Source organism: Mixophyes fleayi, chromosome 7 (genome assembly GCF_038048845.1).
Source record: "Mixophyes fleayi isolate aMixFle1 chromosome 7, aMixFle1.hap1, whole genome shotgun sequence".
In the NCBI taxonomy this organism is placed as follows: domain Eukaryota; kingdom Metazoa; phylum Chordata; class Amphibia; order Anura; family Limnodynastidae; genus Mixophyes; species Mixophyes fleayi.
Genome location: NC_134408.1, coordinates 145,727,425 through 145,745,384, shown reverse-complemented (window position 1 = coordinate 145,745,384; position 17,960 = coordinate 145,727,425). Strand labels below are relative to the sequence as shown.

At 43.4% G+C, this 17,960-nt stretch overlaps 1 protein-coding gene across 1 annotated transcript; it reads left to right on the top strand.

Moving 5' to 3' along the window:
- The first annotated feature begins 377 nt into the window (after positions 1-377).
- CRYBA2 (crystallin beta A2) lies at positions 378-5,441 on the top strand. The gene is made up of 5 exons (XM_075178682.1): positions 378-471; positions 2,129-2,295; positions 2,501-2,642; positions 2,899-3,041; positions 5,191-5,441. Exons 2-5 carry the CDS (start codon positions 2,138-2,140, stop codon positions 5,336-5,338), a joined length of 591 nt encoding a protein of 196 aa, XP_075034783.1. The 5' UTR covers positions 378-471; positions 2,129-2,137; the 3' UTR covers positions 5,339-5,441.
- Positions 5,442-17,960: the final 12,519 nt, after the last annotated feature.

Sequence of the window (17,960 nt, the reverse complement as noted above, 5' to 3'; positions counted from 1 at the left end):
ATCATTATAGTATAATCTAAATTAAAATCCATCTTTTTTGCAGTTTCCATGTAACTTCAGTGACCCAGCTCTTTATTCTCACCCACCCTCCCCAACACTACACACGGAAGGTGCCAAGGCAGCAGGACTCACAATACACCGAATAAAATGGTCATTGTTTGCATCAGTCACTCTGCCCATTGTGCCTGATCCTGTACAAACACATAGCAGCAGTTTCCATTGTTCTGCCTGATCCTCTCTTACAATAACCCAACTGGAACGCACAGCAATAGTCTGGCCTTCTGCAGTCCCTGTATCCCATTCTCTCCCCCACCCCTCCCTCTACTGATCTATTCTGTGCCCTCCAGCCCTGCTGAGTCTGCACCTCCGATCTGCAGATTCGGCAGTATCCAATATGCATGTGGGCATATATAAGGGTAAGGTGGGCACGCAATACACAGCCCCACTGCATCCAGTCTCCTGCGTACTCAGGTAAGGTCTGTGGCTTCAGGTGTCAGAGGTGAGATGACATTACTAGAACATTGCACCAAGGTGTCTGAACCTGGAATTAACTCTGTACGGTGTGGCTGCAAATAATATCCACATAGATTGTGGAATAACTCCCAAATATTATAATACAGGCGTAGAACCAACAAACCAACATAAAATACACAAACCATGTTATATAATATTTTAGCACCGAGTGATCTGCGCTGTGTTATCTTTCCTTTGTTGCTAGACAACTTTGTTCACTCATTGACTACTTTCATTTTCCTGATTCTTGGATCTTGCCCAAGAACATCCATTATTATTATTATTATTATTATTATTATTATTATTATTATTATTATTATTATATTTATATCCATCCCACATAAGTAATTACATTTGGTTGAGGATAAACTGAACATTTTAGCAGCTAACTTGTATATTGCAACAATCTTTGTAATGTATATACACAACACGGTATTGTCCAGTGTGACAGAGATGATCACAGAAGGTATCAGCAGACGGTGGAGACTATAGAATTAACACATGTTTAACATTTGTAAAGGAATTAACAGATACACATAGCTTGCATCCTGATTCAACAAAAGTAAATTCATATTTGTTTGTTTTAATGTTTTAAATTCCTACCTGGTGCATCACAGTCACAGTAATAAAGCTGAATGTGATGGATTTTTGGAGTGGAGAATTTGTGGCCCTTTTTTTGCTAACAAATGATCACTGTATCTCTGAAAGGTTGGGGTGACAGTAACAGCTGAAGTTTATTTGTTAGAAGTCGCTGTTTACAAGAAGGGAGGAAAATCTGGATGTTCTGTTAGTAAAGAAACAAACAGATTGTGGAAAAAGAAAAGTGTTGGACTTATTAGATGGATATTAAAGGGGAAGGAAGTGTAGAAGTCTCTGGGATTATACTGGGTGCTGCTTAATAGCTGTTCTGTTGTTCGTGAATTGAGTTATGCTGAATTAAAGTCAGTTTATACACTTAGAGGTCTATTTATTAAGCCTAAAATCCTGCAGAAACATCATGGTTTAGGTAAATGAAGTGATCTTGCTAGTTAACATTCGCCTAACGCAGTCCCATTAATCTCAATCGGGATTGCGGTTTGGAACTAGTTAGCAATTGTGATCACTTCACTATAGACTACTTGTTGGAACAGTCTCCTTTGGGTGCCGTTCAAGGGCAATCGCAGGATTTGTAGAGGGGGGGTTTACACACCACGTCGCCACTGGGCGTGACCAGTATGCATGGGGGCGTGGCTATAATTTTAGACAGTGCTTGGCTGCTCTCCAACTCTTCCTATCCCCATAATATACATGGGCAATGCTGCGTGCACTACTGTTAGGTGCACGCAGATCCCCCTTTTCAAGCAGAGCTATGTGAAGCGGGGGCAGGGTCCAGCCACCACAATTATACAGTGCCCCAAGCTTGGGTGGGGGGGGGGGGTTCCAGGCACCAGGAACCCCCCCCCCCTTTGTTTGCCTATGCCAGTGTCCCAGACATTAATTTCTTATTTGTGCTATTAAAAATTAGAATGAAAATGAGCAGAGTGCACTGGGTCATAAATAGACCCCTTAGAGTGGATTAACCCTTCTGAAAGTTTAATATGCTGAGCCAGGCTCTGACCAGTGTTTCCCTCCTCAGTGAACCACAATGACCAGCCAGCCAATGGAGACCCTGGGCCAGTGGCGCGTAACTGTGTGGGAAGAGGAGAATTTCCAAGGCAAGAAATGTGAATTCCTCATCGAATGCTCCAACATTATGGAGCGAGGATTCCGCAAGATTCGCTCAGTGAAGGTGGAGAACGGACCGTAAGTGCTCCATGGTCGTTATCAGTGGATTTCCAACCTTTATTAAGCTTTTGTGCAGAAAAGTAAGGACTCTGTTGTCATCTCTGCAAAGTACAAGATCTAATAGCTGTCTGGGACTCGTAGGAGTTTTATTTAACTTATCATTAAATTAAAAAAACAACAACAAACAAAATAATAATTATTGCTGAATACTTCTGCTCCACAGATGGGTTGGGTACGAATACCCAGAATTCCAAGGTCAGCAGTTTATCCTTGAGAAAGGAGACTACCCCCGCTGGGATGCGTGGAGCGGAAACAGCGGATACCGCACCGAGCATCTTCTGTCCTTCCGACCTGTGAAATGCGCTGTAAGAGTTTATCTGTCCCTCACATTAACCTCTGCGTTGGGTCCTAGGGTCTCCTCACCCGGAAGTGCTTCCAGATGGGTGTTTATTACACCCAATTAGTTGTAATAGAATGTATTAGATTCTCTTTACCACATCTATGTTTTAATCTTAAGCAATAGCTGAGAAAGCTGCCTGACGTGAGCTGTATCAACACCCACAGACATCTCGCTGTAGTCCTGACTCCTATGTGCTTCAATAGATTGTTTGTCTCCCACAGAACCACAGCGACAGCAAAGTCACCCTGTACGAAGGTGAGAATTTCCAGGGCCGCAAGTTTGAGCTGTGTGATGACTACCCCTCACTGCAAGCCATGGGCTGGTGCTCCAAGGAGGTGGCCTCCATCAAAGTCAACTCTGGAGGGTGAGTGTCCATGTCCTTCCCCTGATGTCCTGTGAGTTGTTGCATGTGGGAACACACACAGCCCTGTCCTCACTAACACATCACTCATCTCCTGATATACTCTGTGCTTCTGGGGGACCCTGCTCCTTCCACTATATAACTCTCAGTATGTGGCTTCCTGCTGCCTCCATTCCCCTCCTCACATCATGTCACTGCCCCTGTCACATGCAGCCCTGTCCTCACTAACACATCACTCATCTCCTGATATACTCTGTGCTTCTGGGGGACCCTGCTCCTTCTACTATATAACTCTCAGTCTGTAGCTTCCTGCTGCCTCCATTCCCCTCCTCACATCATGTCACTGCCCCTGTCACATGCAGTCCTGTCCTCACTAACACATCACTCATCTCCTGATATACTCTGTGCTGCTGGGGGACCCTGCTCCTTCTACTATATAACTCTCAGTCGGTGGCTTCCTGCTGCCCCCATTCCCCTCCTCACATCATGTCACTGCCCCTGTCACATGCAGCCCTGTCCTCACTAACACATCACTCATCTCCTGATATACTCTGTGCTTCTGGGGGACCCTGCTCCTTCTACTATATAACTCTCAGTCTGTAGCTTCCTGCTGCCTCCATTCCCCTCCTCACATCATGTCACTGCCCCTGTCACATGCAGTCCTGTCCTCACTAACACATCACTCATCTCCTGATATACTCTGTGCTGCTGGGGGACCCTGCTCCTTCTACTATATAACTCTCAGTCGGTGGCTTCCTGCTGCCCCCATTCCCCTCCTCACATCATGTCACTGCCCCTGTCACATGCAGCCCTGTCCTCACTAACACATCACTCATCTCCTGATATACTCTGTGCTGCTGGGGGACCCTGCTCCTTCTACTATATAACTCTCAGTCTGTGGCTTCCTGCTGCCTCCATTCCCCTCCTCACATCATGTCACTGCCCTGTCACATGCAAACAAGTCCTCACTGACACATCACTCATCTCCTGATATACTCTGTGCTGCTGGGGGACCCTGCTCCTTCTACTATATAACTCTCAGTCTGTGGCTTCCTGCTGCCTCCATTTCCCTCCTCACATCATGTCACTGCCCCTGACACATGCAGCCCTGTCCTCACTACACATCACTCATCTCCTGATATACTCTGTGCTGCTGGGAGACCCTGCTCCTTCCACTATATAACTCTCAGTCTGTGGCTTCCTGCTGCCTCCATTCCCCTCCTCACATCATGTCACTGCCCCTGTCACATGCAGCCCTGTCCTAACTGACACATCACATCAGTGGATAGTCATCGGCTCCCCACAAGACCAGCACATTGATCTCCTGAAATAATCTGTACTGCTGTTCGGTTGATCTGATTGGCTACTAGTTATTCTATCCCAACCTATTTCAAAACAGGGTATTCACAGACTAACATGAGATGAAGAATGACAACATAAAAGGTTTATAGAGTTAAAGGCAACATGTGGACATCATTAGAGAAAGGTCCATTATCTTTATGAACAAAACACTGTTAGAATAAAGCTTTAAATCATTGTTGTTTTTTTACAGGTAAATCAAAGTCCTTATTCTTAAATGTGTATTGTTATTGTTTCATATTAAGTTGCTACAAGACAAAATAAAAAAAGTGTCTGTGTTTAGAGATAACATAAAAGTTTAAAATAAGTCTAAATACTATGGGCCTGAGTCATTAAGGAGAGTAAAAAAAAATAACTTTGTACCTGGGCAAAACCATGATGCATTGGAGGGGGAGGTAAATTTAAAATATGGGAACAGATATATAGTTGGGGTAGGGCCTGTACTAGATCAACCTTAAATATCAGTGTAAAAATAAAGCTACCAAGTATTTGTGTGCTACATGAAAAAACAGCCGGTTTATTCCTTATGTGCAAAATTATAAACTAATTTCCACCTCTTGTATTGTAAAAATGGTTTCTCCAGGAACAAACTTACTCCCTTTTTTGCTTCGCCCTCGTTAATGACTCAGACCCAATGTGTAGCAGATAATTCTAAGAATCATTTTAGCAAGTTTTCTATTGAGTGATTTATAGTAAAATATATACAGGTACGTTCCCAATGTGACAATTTCCTTCCTGTGTCTTTACCCTCCCCCCACTCACCCACCTGTCTCTCTGTTCCCCCTCCCCACAGCTGGGTGGCATACCAGTACCCCGGGTACAGAGGGTACCAGTACGTGCTGGAACGAGACAGACACAACGGTGAATATAGAAACTACAATGAATACAGCACTCAGGCTCACACTAACCAGATCCAATCCATCCGCCGGATCCAGCACTAAGGACTTGGTACGGACCCCAGGCAGACCCCCAGCCCTGCCGTGCAGCGACTGGAAGCCTGGTCCTACAGTCATTCAGACAGCAATAAATTAATCTTTAATGTTACATTGTTCCACCTGTACTTTGTTTATTTTATTTAAACAATACAAACCACACTACAAACCCCAAACACACTGGAACTCACACGCGTATGTCATATGACATACATGTGTGTTTGTTCAACATGTGATTGGTTACAGGCAGACGTGATGTGTTTGCCAGCAAGGGTAAAATCTAAAAAAAATAAACAAATAATAGGCTTTATCAACACAAATGAACTAATGAGGCATCACATGAGCTAAACAGCAAGTTGCCACTAGGGGGCAGCGTGGGATTAACTAGGTAGAACATCCTGGCAGATGGGCCACGTGGAAAAATAAAATCTTGCTCCGTTCTAACTCTGGACACCTCCTACAGTAAATTATAACATGAAAGGTCAATGTGGATTTAATAGGACAGGTCTTCTCGCCTGCTTTGCTGCGAGTAACGTGGCCTTCAAACATTAATGTCATTAGTTTTGCTGGAGTTTATATCAGTATACACTTTCAAAGCACGGTCTGTCCATGGCTCTTCTGAAAACTGACAGTCAACATTATGTCCAAAGGAGAAAGAGAATTAAACTGCACTAAAGATCAATTCAAAAACGATGGAGTAGAAATCTCAGTCCGCTTCATATTGATCATCAGCAATGATTGGCCCCAAAAGTTTTGCACCATAGGCAGAAGCCTGGTTAGGCTATAGGATAATCAGGATCTGATACACAGTGACATTCGCTAGAAACCGGCGAAATCGCTAAGGGACAAAGGGGTCTTTTTTTATCAAGGCCCTGCTATATTGCCTGTACATTTTATCATTAAAAAAAAGTCACAAATCCGGTTTTGGCCACAGGTGGAAATTATCACTTAGAGTAACATATCTATAAGTGTTTTATTTTTAGTGTACCTTAAACAGACATAAAATAAAGGAATCAGACATAACAGGCAGCCTCAATGCTGGAAGTCGATCGGTTTTCTAATCAGCAGATGTTAGATGACACCTTGTCCCATTCCTACGCAAGATTAGTTTCTAGGGAAACCTGGAGGGGAAGAAGTGATTTCTGCGCAGGTAATAGAGCTAACCCCACTGATCCAGGTACAAGATCCAAGCAACGCAGGCAGCGGGAGCAAACATTGATTTAGTTCCAGGTTCAATTACAGACTCATTTACGATATCCCTCTAATCTGGGATACGGCGATTTCTATGTACAGATTTAAGACAGGGACATCTGGCCGTCCTTCCGCGGTCAATATGACTTGGCGGTTTATTTTGTAGTCGATTATAAAAATAAGTGTTAAAGCTTTATTTTTAGATTACTTTTTTTTTTAAATGTCATTTATACAGTTGTCGGTGGAAGCGATGGGACAAACCTGGGTATTCTGTGGGGTGCGGTATCTCCGAATCTTCTACAATAGGGAGTTTTACTCTAAAGCAGCATTTATAATAACAAAAAGATGTTTCGGTCATCTCATAGAGGAATTACATACTTTGTATAATTTGATTATTTAAGAACTCCATGGAAAATTTTGTAGCAACACTTATAACTGTTATTCTTAATAATAAAAAGAGGCGTGGTACTAAAAAGAAAATAGCACTAAAATTGATGAAAACTTTTTGAGCTCATTTTCTTTTATTCTCCTTATACAAATAAAAAGTGAAAACAAAAAAATGTATAAAATCTGTAATAAGTTTTATAAATCCCGTCCACCTTCCCACCCCAAAATCACCATAATCCCCTCCTTGATAGTTCTGACCCCTTGTAGGAAAAACTGTGGAAGTAGCAATAATTTTTTTTAAAAAAATAAACATTTGGCTCTAATCTCTACCCCATAATGTCATTAATCCATACTTGGCAACTTTTAATAATTAAAGTCTTCGAGATCCTGGTCAGGGGCGTGGCAGGAGGGGGCTTGATGCGATCAATCACGTCATTTTGGCTCCGCCCCTGCTTTTAAAATGTAATTTTTGTCACGGGGGCGGGGGGGGGGGGGGGCAGGACCAAAATGACACGAATCGCATCATTGTCTCCCATCCTGTCCACATCACTAGCAAGTGAATAGGAGTTTGGGAGACGTACCCGGATTTCGGGAGTCTCCCAGTTATTCCGGGAGAGTTGTCAAGTATATATTAATCTGCCCCATTTTTTTCAGCCAAGGAAGTGGAATTTTACTACAGGTAGAAGAGCCTGGTCTCTACGTAGTTTGGTGGTCTCCAGGATATTACGGGTGAGTAGGAAACTATGGGATAGATGTCTTCTACAGGAAACATAAAAATAAGTGTTGTAACTATTTGAGTTTAGTTCCACTGTAATTCAGCGATGCCAAAATAAGACAGTAAGATGTGATCCGTTTGTGGCGCACAGAGATGTGTCCTGGACGATCCCCCTCCTGGGAATTACACCTTGAGGTGTAGCCTCTGGGATCTGAGAGTTTCTGCCTCTCACTCCCAATATCAGGTGATTAGTGACAACACGGAATTATTTCCTTTGTTTCTCGATGAATAATTCACTGAGACATTTTTTGCTGTAGGTAAAACTGACACAGCACCTGACAGGCAGACGAAAAGAGGTGGGGAGGAGACCTACAACAAAGTAACCGGTGTAATAATTTATGTATATATAAGTATCCTGGACAGAGGAGGAAAAGCTCATTAATCTAAGTAACCCTTTCACGGCAAGCACAGCACCGTGCCGCCTTACAAATCAGTGATAATATAAATAATAATAATTAGGAGTATTTGCAAAAACTGGACAAATATCTGCAATTGGGCAGTGCTCTGCAGAAACCGTAGATGCTCTGCGCTCTGTAGCGTACTTCTCTGTGCGGCTCTGTACAGATAGGTTCAATGACCACAATCCGAGAGCCCCCTGTAAACATGGGCTGATTATGTGGCAGTATCCAAAGATATTGATTAGACACAATAACACTGGAACTGCAATAAATTGGAACTTGTTTTTCTACAAGATCAGCCAGGTAAATCCGGATACACAATATCAATTATTTAGAGATAGAGACACGAAATACGCATACAATGAAGCCATGCACTTAGCTCATGTGCATGCTCTCTACATTCATAGTAGCAACTACATGCCGTGTAGCAGGTGTATTTTGCATATGTCATACTCATATGATGGATTTGATGATCTTTGGACCAATTGAAAAGGGAAGTTCAGTAATTGTTGATGTAATGATCAAAGGCCATCCATCGAACCCTCTCTCCCTCTACCAACACCATCCCCTCTCTCCATCCACCAACCCCTCTCTCCATCCACAACCCCTCTCTCCATCCACTAACAACTCCCTCCATCCACCAACACCAATCCCTCTCTCCATCCACCAGCACCAACTCCTCTCTCCATCCATCAACCCCTCTCTCCATCCACCAACACCATCCCCTCTCTCCATCCACCAACCCCTCTCTCCATCCACCAACAGCAACCCCTCTCTCCATCCACCAACACCAACCCTTCTCTCCATCCACCAACACCAACTCCTCTCTCCATCCACCAACACCTCTCTCCATCCACCAACAACTCTCTCCATCCACCAACACCTCTCTCCATCCACCAACACCTCTCTCCATCACCAACACCTCTCTCCATCCACCAACCCCTCTCTCCATCCACAACCCCTCTCTCCATCCACTAACAACTCCCTCCATCCACCAACACCAATCCCTCTCTCCATCCACCAACACCAACCTCTCTCTCCATCCACCAACAACTCTCTTCATCCACCAACACCACCCCCTCTCTCCACCCACCAACACCAATCCCTCTCTCCATCCACCAGCCCCTCTCTCCATCCACCAACACCTCTCTCCATCCACCAACAACTCTCTCCATCCACCAACACCTCTCTCCATCCACCAACACCTCTCTCCATCACCAACACCTCTCTCCATCCACCAACACCTCTCTCCATCCACCAACACCTCTCTCCATCACCAACACCTCTCTCCTTCCACCAACACCTCTCTCCATCCACCAACACCTCTCTCCATCACCAACACCAATCCCTCTCTCCATCCACCAACACCTCTCTCCATCTACCAACACCAACCCAGCTTGATACACCAATGTATCAAGCTGAGAGTTTTCCAGGTAGTTTGAAAAAGCAATCAGGTTCTAGCTATCATTTATTTAGTACATTTTACAAAATGATAGCTAGAATCTGATTGGTTGCTATAGGTAACATCTCCATGTTTCAAACCTGCCGGAAAACTCTCAGCTTGATACATTTACCCCCAGGGATAGGATTTTCCCCCCATAATTTATTTAAAAAATCTAAAAGATGCTATATGACATTTAAAATTTACCACAGACTTTCTCCGTACTGTTTATCGGTGCTCCTCACAGTGACTACAGGAGGAGACACTCAGTCACCACGCCTTTGTGTATGACATTATTATTGTACACTAGCAATTATTTACTTTATTTTGGAACTTTCTGGATAACAGATACCACACCTGTAGTATATACAATATAGGTCTCTCCATCTGAGGTAAACATTCCCTCCTATAGCTGACACCCCCATATATACAGATTTACCATAGCATGCCGCTGACACTTGTACATAACCGTGTGAGCGCACATAGGACAAGATGGCTTCGCCCTGGCAGAGGTGACGACAGGAGAGTAAGAACAGAACAGCCTGTTGCTGATACAATCGCACTCACATGAACATCCTCTTTTCGGGGGCAGGTCACCAGGATACAGGAAGGTTCCTTTTTTATTGTGATTATACTGAACAAACAGCTGCTCGAAGCCGAGATAAACACCAGCAGGTGCAGTGCTGTGTCAGGGCGGGGGGCAGGGTGTGACACCTGACCAAGGAGACGGCCGTTTCTCAGATATAGGTGATGTACCTGTCAACGGGTCCCTAAAACAGATCTCATGCACTATACACCTGTTTATGTTTCACACAGGAGGGGTTAAAGGAATAACCAGGATGCAGCAGTATATACGTAACTCATAGTCAACATCTGATAATAACTCAGAGTAGGTTGTTTGCTGCAGTCAGTGACGAGGTGAGAGAGAGTAGGCGTTTTTTCTTTACCAAACACAGATTAATGTCTTCTTTCCTCTTAAGATATAAAACTAAGGGGCCTATTTCCGCATCAGCAGCATATGCGCCTGGTTTACGATAATTCATCATGACCAGCGAGTATTTGCACCTCATCATCATCATCATTTATTTATATAGCGCCACTGATTCCGCAGCGCTGTACAGAGAACTCATTCACATCAGTTCCTGCCCCATTGGGGCTTACAGTCTAAATTCCCTAACACACACACACACAGACAGACAGACAGAAAGACAGAAAGAGAGAGACTAGGGTTAATTTTGATAGCTGCCAAACAACCTATTAGTATGTTTTTGGAGTGTGGGAGGAAACCGGAGCACCCGGAGGAAACCCATGCAAACACGGGGAGACCATACAAACTCCTCACAGATAAGGCCATGGTCGGGAATTGAACTCATGACCCCAGCGCTGTGAGGCAGAAGTGCTAACCACTGAGCCACCGTGCACCTTCCCTATAGCAGGTACAATTCATGCGACTCCTAACTGGCGCATATGTGCGTTTTTGCAGATCTGCATGAGCCGCATTTGCATAAACTACTTGCCCAAACTTTACTCGGCATGCGTTTGCTCACCCCTGTCGCACCAGTCTCGCCTCTCCAAGCGCAGGTGGGCGCAATGCCAGAATCGTTATGCTAACAGTCGCACATCCAACTCTGCATCAGCCCCATAATGAGCACAATTTACAAACCCCTATTTTTCTCTAAATATTTGCCTTCTTCTGCATTGGGTCACAAGACTGTGCACTGTTCACTTGCAGAATTTACCCCATCAATCTTATCTGTCCTATCCCAACCTCTCCACACAGCACAGTGAATTGTCTGCCATTACTTCAGTTCCATTCATAGACTACAGACTTTGCGAAATACGAATTTGCAAGTACAGCGTGGGACGGCGGAGTGTGAGCGAAGGTCAAAGGCTGAACGACCGGAATGGTTCTCCGCCCAACTCGATTTGTGATACATCTTACTGAACTTTAACTAATCTTTAGTGATGAGTCCACTTTAAAATGCTTATTGGGGGGTATTGGATTTTCCAAATCAATATAATAAACAAATGAATAATAAACAGTTTATGCACAACATAATATGTCTCTGCCCTGGGCTTTAAACATAAAATGAATGACACAAAACGCTGACAAGAGATCCTGTGAGTGGACCTAACTCTCCTCGGGTGGTTCCAGCCTGTAGATGGGGGGGAGGGGGAACGATCCGGGGCAGCTGCAGCTGCTTTCAGCGGCTGAGTCTTTGCACAGATGCTGTCTGATAAAGACTATTCTTGTCTGCTACCCTGTAATGTGTCTGCGGATGGACAGAGATATAAAATGAACTGATATGAGTCCTATCACCCATCTAATCCAGGAGTTAATCATTGACACACCAAAGGTGTGTGCGTATTAACTCTTTCATGGCCGGCCGCACATCTCTACTCTTGAAAACAATTTAAATATAAATATATACATGGAGAATATACAGAGCAGAAGAGTTTCTGCTAGTCATGGATTGATACTAGCGGTGTTTATGTATAAAGAAGTTCTGCAATGAGCTTTATGAAATATGTCACATATAAAGCTGGCCATATTTTTTAGTCGATGACCAAATTCGAGAACGTCACTTAGTCTTGCACACTTCCTTGAGCGAATGGTTATTGGCCAATGGCCAGAGCCGTAACTTAAAATTTTAGTGCTTGGGGCAAGAAAGAAAACTGCCAACCCCATAGTCCTTAATTTTAACCAAATGAACCTAAAACATTCATAAACTGTGCCCCGCTTCAGTGTTGCGCCCATCTCGCACAACCCTAGATACAGCCCTGCCAATGACCATTCTACCCTTCTCTTCCTCTTTTAAGGAACTGATATAGGTATTCTAATACTATATAACAGCCTCCTCATTCACAGATTACAAAAGAGGATACTCATAATAACTGAAACGGGGAAATTCTCCCAAAATTGCACCTTGCTCTACAATTGGAGCTTTAATAGCACTACTTTTTCTATTGCATGCTCTACTTACCTTCCATAAATGTTGTGCAGCAGCCCCGCCCCTTTCTGTTAAACTCCACCCAATTTCCCTACAATTTACAGCATGCAGAGGGAATTATAGCTTGCTGGGCAGTCTGCTTGGCAGTTATACCAATCTTCTGAGCGCCATAACTGTGAAATAACTAATAATTCGCAATGTACGTTTTTAAATGCCCCTAAATATTTTGTGACATTGCATGGGATGTGTACTTGGATATATTTATGTTCACCATTACTCAGCAGTGTGTGTAATGTATGTGTATTGTTATCAGAGAGCCGGTAACAAATAAGGAGAGGTAGACGGAGGAAGTGGCGATGCGGATACAATTGCCTGGAAAATGATACAAACCTTGGTTCAGGGTTTTATGTCTTTCCTTCCTGTGTACTTGATGGTGCACTGGAAGCAGGTTACTTGCGGAATGTCCTGGAGACTCCTGAATTTTGGGTAGTTCTCTCGGAGCCCCGGGAGAGCAGCCTTCGTCCTGCATGCATCCTGCCCACTTCACCAGGAAGATCGCAGAGGGAAGGGTAATAGAGGGGCGCAGGGCTGCAAATCATGTACTTTTGGCCCCATCCCCTACGGCAAACATTTTTCTACTAAAATACTGCTTGGTTTCGCCTCATTTACATTTGCAAAACCAAATCCCATTTTTGCAAATGTATAAACCCAAATCTGTACTCATTAAGGGGTCTACTTATTAAAGTTTTCTCCCCTTGTAAAGCCCCGAAAACAACGTTAAAATCCTTATGTATTAATCTAGCATAGCAGCAGATATCTCCAATATCTGCTGCTTTGCACCCATTAGCGTTTTTCTGAGCACTCCCCATAACAATGTATGGGGAGTGCTCAGTACCGCTATGTATTAAAGTGTGGCAGGTGAAGTATTTATCTTTTTTTTACTTGTTAATGTGCGCCATCTGAAGGTGGCGCCATCTGAAGCTGGCGCCATCTGAAGCTGGCGTACATTAACATAAGTGAAACATTACACTGAAAACAGCTCTGCTCTGACTGCACAGCGCATGTGTGGAGGGATCACATGATCCCTCCATCACATGCCTCAGGTTCCTGCAGACAGGGATCTCTGTGCGCATGCCCGAGTTTACCGGTCGGCGCATGCGCACAGGGAATGAAAGAGGGACGATCGGCACCGCAGAGGGAGGAAAAGAGAAGAATCCAGTGTTAGGTAAGTGTAAGACTTCACAGGAGCAGCCGTTTTTCGGAACGGCTGTTCCTGTGTTGATTTTTAATACATATGAGAAACTTTTCAATCCGCATCTATGCGATGAGGATTGAAAAGTTTCTACAGAACAAAACGAAGGGTCATAAATAGACCCCTAAGAAGCAACCCAAAGCTGCCCAGCATGCACTCCGAAAAGAGCCAACTTAGTGGACCACAAATCCATGCGTTTACCCATAAAAATGGGGGCACCCGACTGAGTAGGACGTGGGACCCCTGAGCTCCTGTGCTCTCTGCAGTGCTACATAAACAATTAAACCAACACCAAAACTGCGCCCGCCCCCCCCCCCAGTCACCCGATCACTCATCAATTACAGTCACCTGTATCTTTCTAGCTACTCAAAGAGCCGGCACCTCTTGGAGGCCACACAAAACCCTTGTGTAAAGACCCCGTTTATTACAACCACATCAGAACTTTTAACTGGCTTTTTTCAGAACAGTTCCACCTCAGACGGTCATAATATGAGAGGCGATCATGGAAACATTACCTGGAAAGATCGTTAGCTGTGTTTCCTATCATAAAAGGAACAACTGAACAAGAAGATCGCCCTGACAACACAGATAAGAAAATAAGATAAGGACAATATAATACCTCTCTCACAGGAAACGTATAAACAACAACTCAAAGCTACAGGAGAACTGACTGTCCTATTATTTGAAAAAACAGAAACAGACTTGGGCTGGCTTAACCTAAAGTTTTATGATAAATCAAACAAGTCAGATACTGCTCCACATCTGCTGCACCACCTTGCAAATCCCTACACCGGCTCCCTGTGTCCTCCAGAATCCAATTCAAATTACTCACCCTCACCTACAAAGCCCTCAACAACACCCCTTCATACATCTCAAATCTTATATCAAAATACTCTCCCTCCCGCCCTCTTAGATCTACCTCTGACCTGCGCCTTGTCTCGTCTCTGGTAACCACCTCTCACTCCCGCCTACAAGACTTCTCCCGTGCTGCTCCCCACTTATGGAATTCCCTCCCACGCTCAATCAGACTTTCCCACAGCCTTCAAATCTTTAGATGTTCTTTGAAAACCCATCTCTTTTTCAGAGGTGACCTTATCCCCGATAACACTATTCACACTAATACACCCTCACAGCAGGGCTTGTCAAATCGCATAATTGATTGCAAAGATGATACAATATTTGCGTCATTAAGCCCCGCCCCTGCCACTTATCTATTGCGGGGGCGAGAACTGGGAGGTTGCCCTGCTCTCCCGGGAGCCCAGGAGGTCTCCCAGAAAAGCGGGAGTCTCCCGGACATTCCGGGAGAGTAGGCACTTATGCGTTAAAGAAAAGTCTCTCTAGAGACTGAAGTGTCTTTTACATTTCTCCCTCCATTACTGAAGTCATGTTGTCTTACCTGTCAGGCTTTCATTAAATCTTGGTCTCCATGAAAATGGTCACCTCTATAGGCATCAATACATGGACATAGGACACAATTTCTGAACTGTGTCATCATGCCACAGATGGCGAAGCCAACCACGTCTTGTACTGGCTCAGCATCAGGGAGAATGCCAGACTCTTCAGGGAGTGAGGAAGATCACTCCTATTTCAGGGAGTCTCCCTGACATTCAGGGAGAGTTGGCAAATATGATGTAAGCTCTCTAATGAGCAGGGCCCCCCATACCCTTTGTTTTTATGTCTGCATTTATTTTGTCTACCTTGTGTGTCCTGTTTTATGTATGTTCTGTTTTCCCCACTGTATGGCGCTGCAGAGCACTGTGGCGCCTTACAAATCTACGATAATAATAATAATACTATATTAGCCAATAGGCTGAAAGAGCTAAGAGCCTCGCTAGCTATAATTACTATCCGTGATAGAGAAGATAGCCGGCATTACAATCCAGATCATGTCAACTCCATGTGTGAATCCTACTGTGAGTAACTCAACAATTTAAACCCCCCCCCCCCCCAACTGGTCCCAGCACAGAACAGACCTTTCTAAGACAGATTTGGACACAAAAAGGGGTGTATCTAGATATATCTGGGCCCCATCATAGTAATATCCACCATCATATCTGCTTCATCCCCCATAAATTCCCAATAGGACAGAAGACTACAGGCATTAGAGTCAATCTGGCGCATTAGTCTGAATGATATATAAAGTCATTTTATCATCCTTATTTTCCAAATCATTTATCCGCCTGGACATATTCATTATGAAGCCATGTTAAGTCTGAACTTATATTTGTTCCTCCGTGATAGGGCCCCCTTGTGCTGCAGGGCCCCATAACAGTGACATGGACTGCCGAAACCTATAGTCCCATCCTTGGATACAGCTAAGTTACTGAAAACTTAAAGCCCAATAAAAACATATAAAGCTCTAGAGCCCGATGGATTTACTTTAGCATATTACAAACCCTTTGCTAAAGGGCTCATTCTCCAACTAACCAAACTCTATAATAACGTTGTAAATGAAGAATCATCTCACGGAAAGACTACCGTAGCCCAAAAAAATAGTTATTCTAAAACCCAGCAGAGATACATCTCCTTGTACAATACAGACCTCAAATTATTGGCTAAAGTCCGAGTTTACAACATCTACTGATAACTCTTATTGATCCAGATGAAGTTAGATTCCAATCACAAAGACACGCTCTGGGCAAGACAAGAAGAACCTGATAAACTACCCCAATAATCACAAAATCACCCTCGCGTTCCCTCTCTCCTGATTTTTGCCCCCACTGTGGAACCTTTGCTGTTGAATGAATCCTAACATTTCTCGTTGGTTGTATTTCCCAGAAATTATCACCAACGACCTGTTACTTATCCTCACTAGCCCACTAATCGCAATTGTCACAGGAACTCTTCATCTGCAGTTCATTTGTTGGTTACAAAATTTACCAGAAATCGGGAACTCTTGCGCTAATCTTCCCGGCATACACCAAAAAAACTACTGCAACTTAAGTCTGGCACCCAATGGAGACAATGCAAAAGTTCTAAGGATCTACACAACAAAGAACTATAAAGACCTACATGAGGCAATGACTATAATATTTGTCTCTTGGATTGGAAAGATAAACACAATAAAATTAAACATTCTTCCACATTTTGTTTACCAGTTTCAAACCCTATATGTACCACAACGCTTTCAGACATACAATCTATATGTAACTACTCTATGTGGGGATGGAAAAGCCTAGAATAAAAAGTAAAAGTATATTGGTAATACTTATAATCACAGTAAGAGTGTAGTTCTATCCCTATTTCAAAAATGTTTCAAGACAGTCCAGCTCAGTCAAATTATGGCCTGCTGTTATCCACCTAACCAGAAAGAAATTGGTGGATATTGAAAATTAAATGTTCGGCCCGACTTCCATAGATCAAGTTATATGTTCAAACATATGACCCATCCGCTCAGGTATAAGCGGGATGGCCGGTCGTCTTGTGTCTCTTATAGCTACCCCCCCAAATGGTTATCTACTGGGAGCAACCAGCACTGTGACAGATAAACTCATTATGGATACCAAATCACCAAACTATGGAAAAAAGTGACTGCCTTTCTTACAGTGATCAAACATATTTGGTACATAACTGATGGAATACCTTATTAGCCTCCTTAACTGTACAAAATGCAAAATTTCTTAAAACTGCTGAGCCATGAGGTATTTCTAATATGGATCACAGAAGAAAGAATTGGGAACAACGTAACTAACATGCCAGATGTTAATCCTGAACAACCTCCTTCCCCCACTTTGAACCTCCTCCAACACCTTATTTCACCCTAGATAAACATGATACAGTAAGAACAAACTTGTAACTATATACTGTATTGTATTGCAAATCATTTCGTTTTTAATAACACTTCTCTGCCAACATAGTACCATCAGGTGCGTTTGCGCAAAAGTAGGTATGTGACGTTACAAAACAGCATTTGCGCTCTGCTTCTTCACTCTCGTAAATGAGCCTTAGAGAGATATTTGGCAATGAAAAATGGATTCTCCACATTTAATTTTGAATATTGGAATCATACTGTAGAAAATGGAATTTTCTAGACTCAAGCAAAATTAGATCATCTTACCTTCATCTCTTCTTAAGGCTCCTCAATTACTAACTTACTAAGCAACTGTAGAGTGAAAGACAAATAAAAGTTAAAACAAGGTAGAAATGATTATCCGTCAACAGCATGTTTGTAGTTTGATCCCTTTAATAATTGACTATATGGAGTGAAAGAGCCCGTGGTAACAACTTTCTCTGTGC

Bases quoted from the DNA above. Each gene is read 5' to 3' on its own strand.
- CRYBA2 (XM_075178682.1), top strand. From the start codon at position 2,138: ATGACCAGCCAGCCAATGGAGACCCTGGGCCAGTGGCGCGTAACTGTG. The intron at 2,296-2,500 runs GTAAGTGCTCCA...TCTGCTCCACAG, and splicing joins GTGAAGGTGGAGAACGGACC to ATGGGTTGGGTACGAATACC. The intron at 3,042-5,190 runs GTGAGTGTCCAT...CCCTCCCCACAG, and splicing joins ATCAAAGTCAACTCTGGAGG to CTGGGTGGCATACCAGTACC.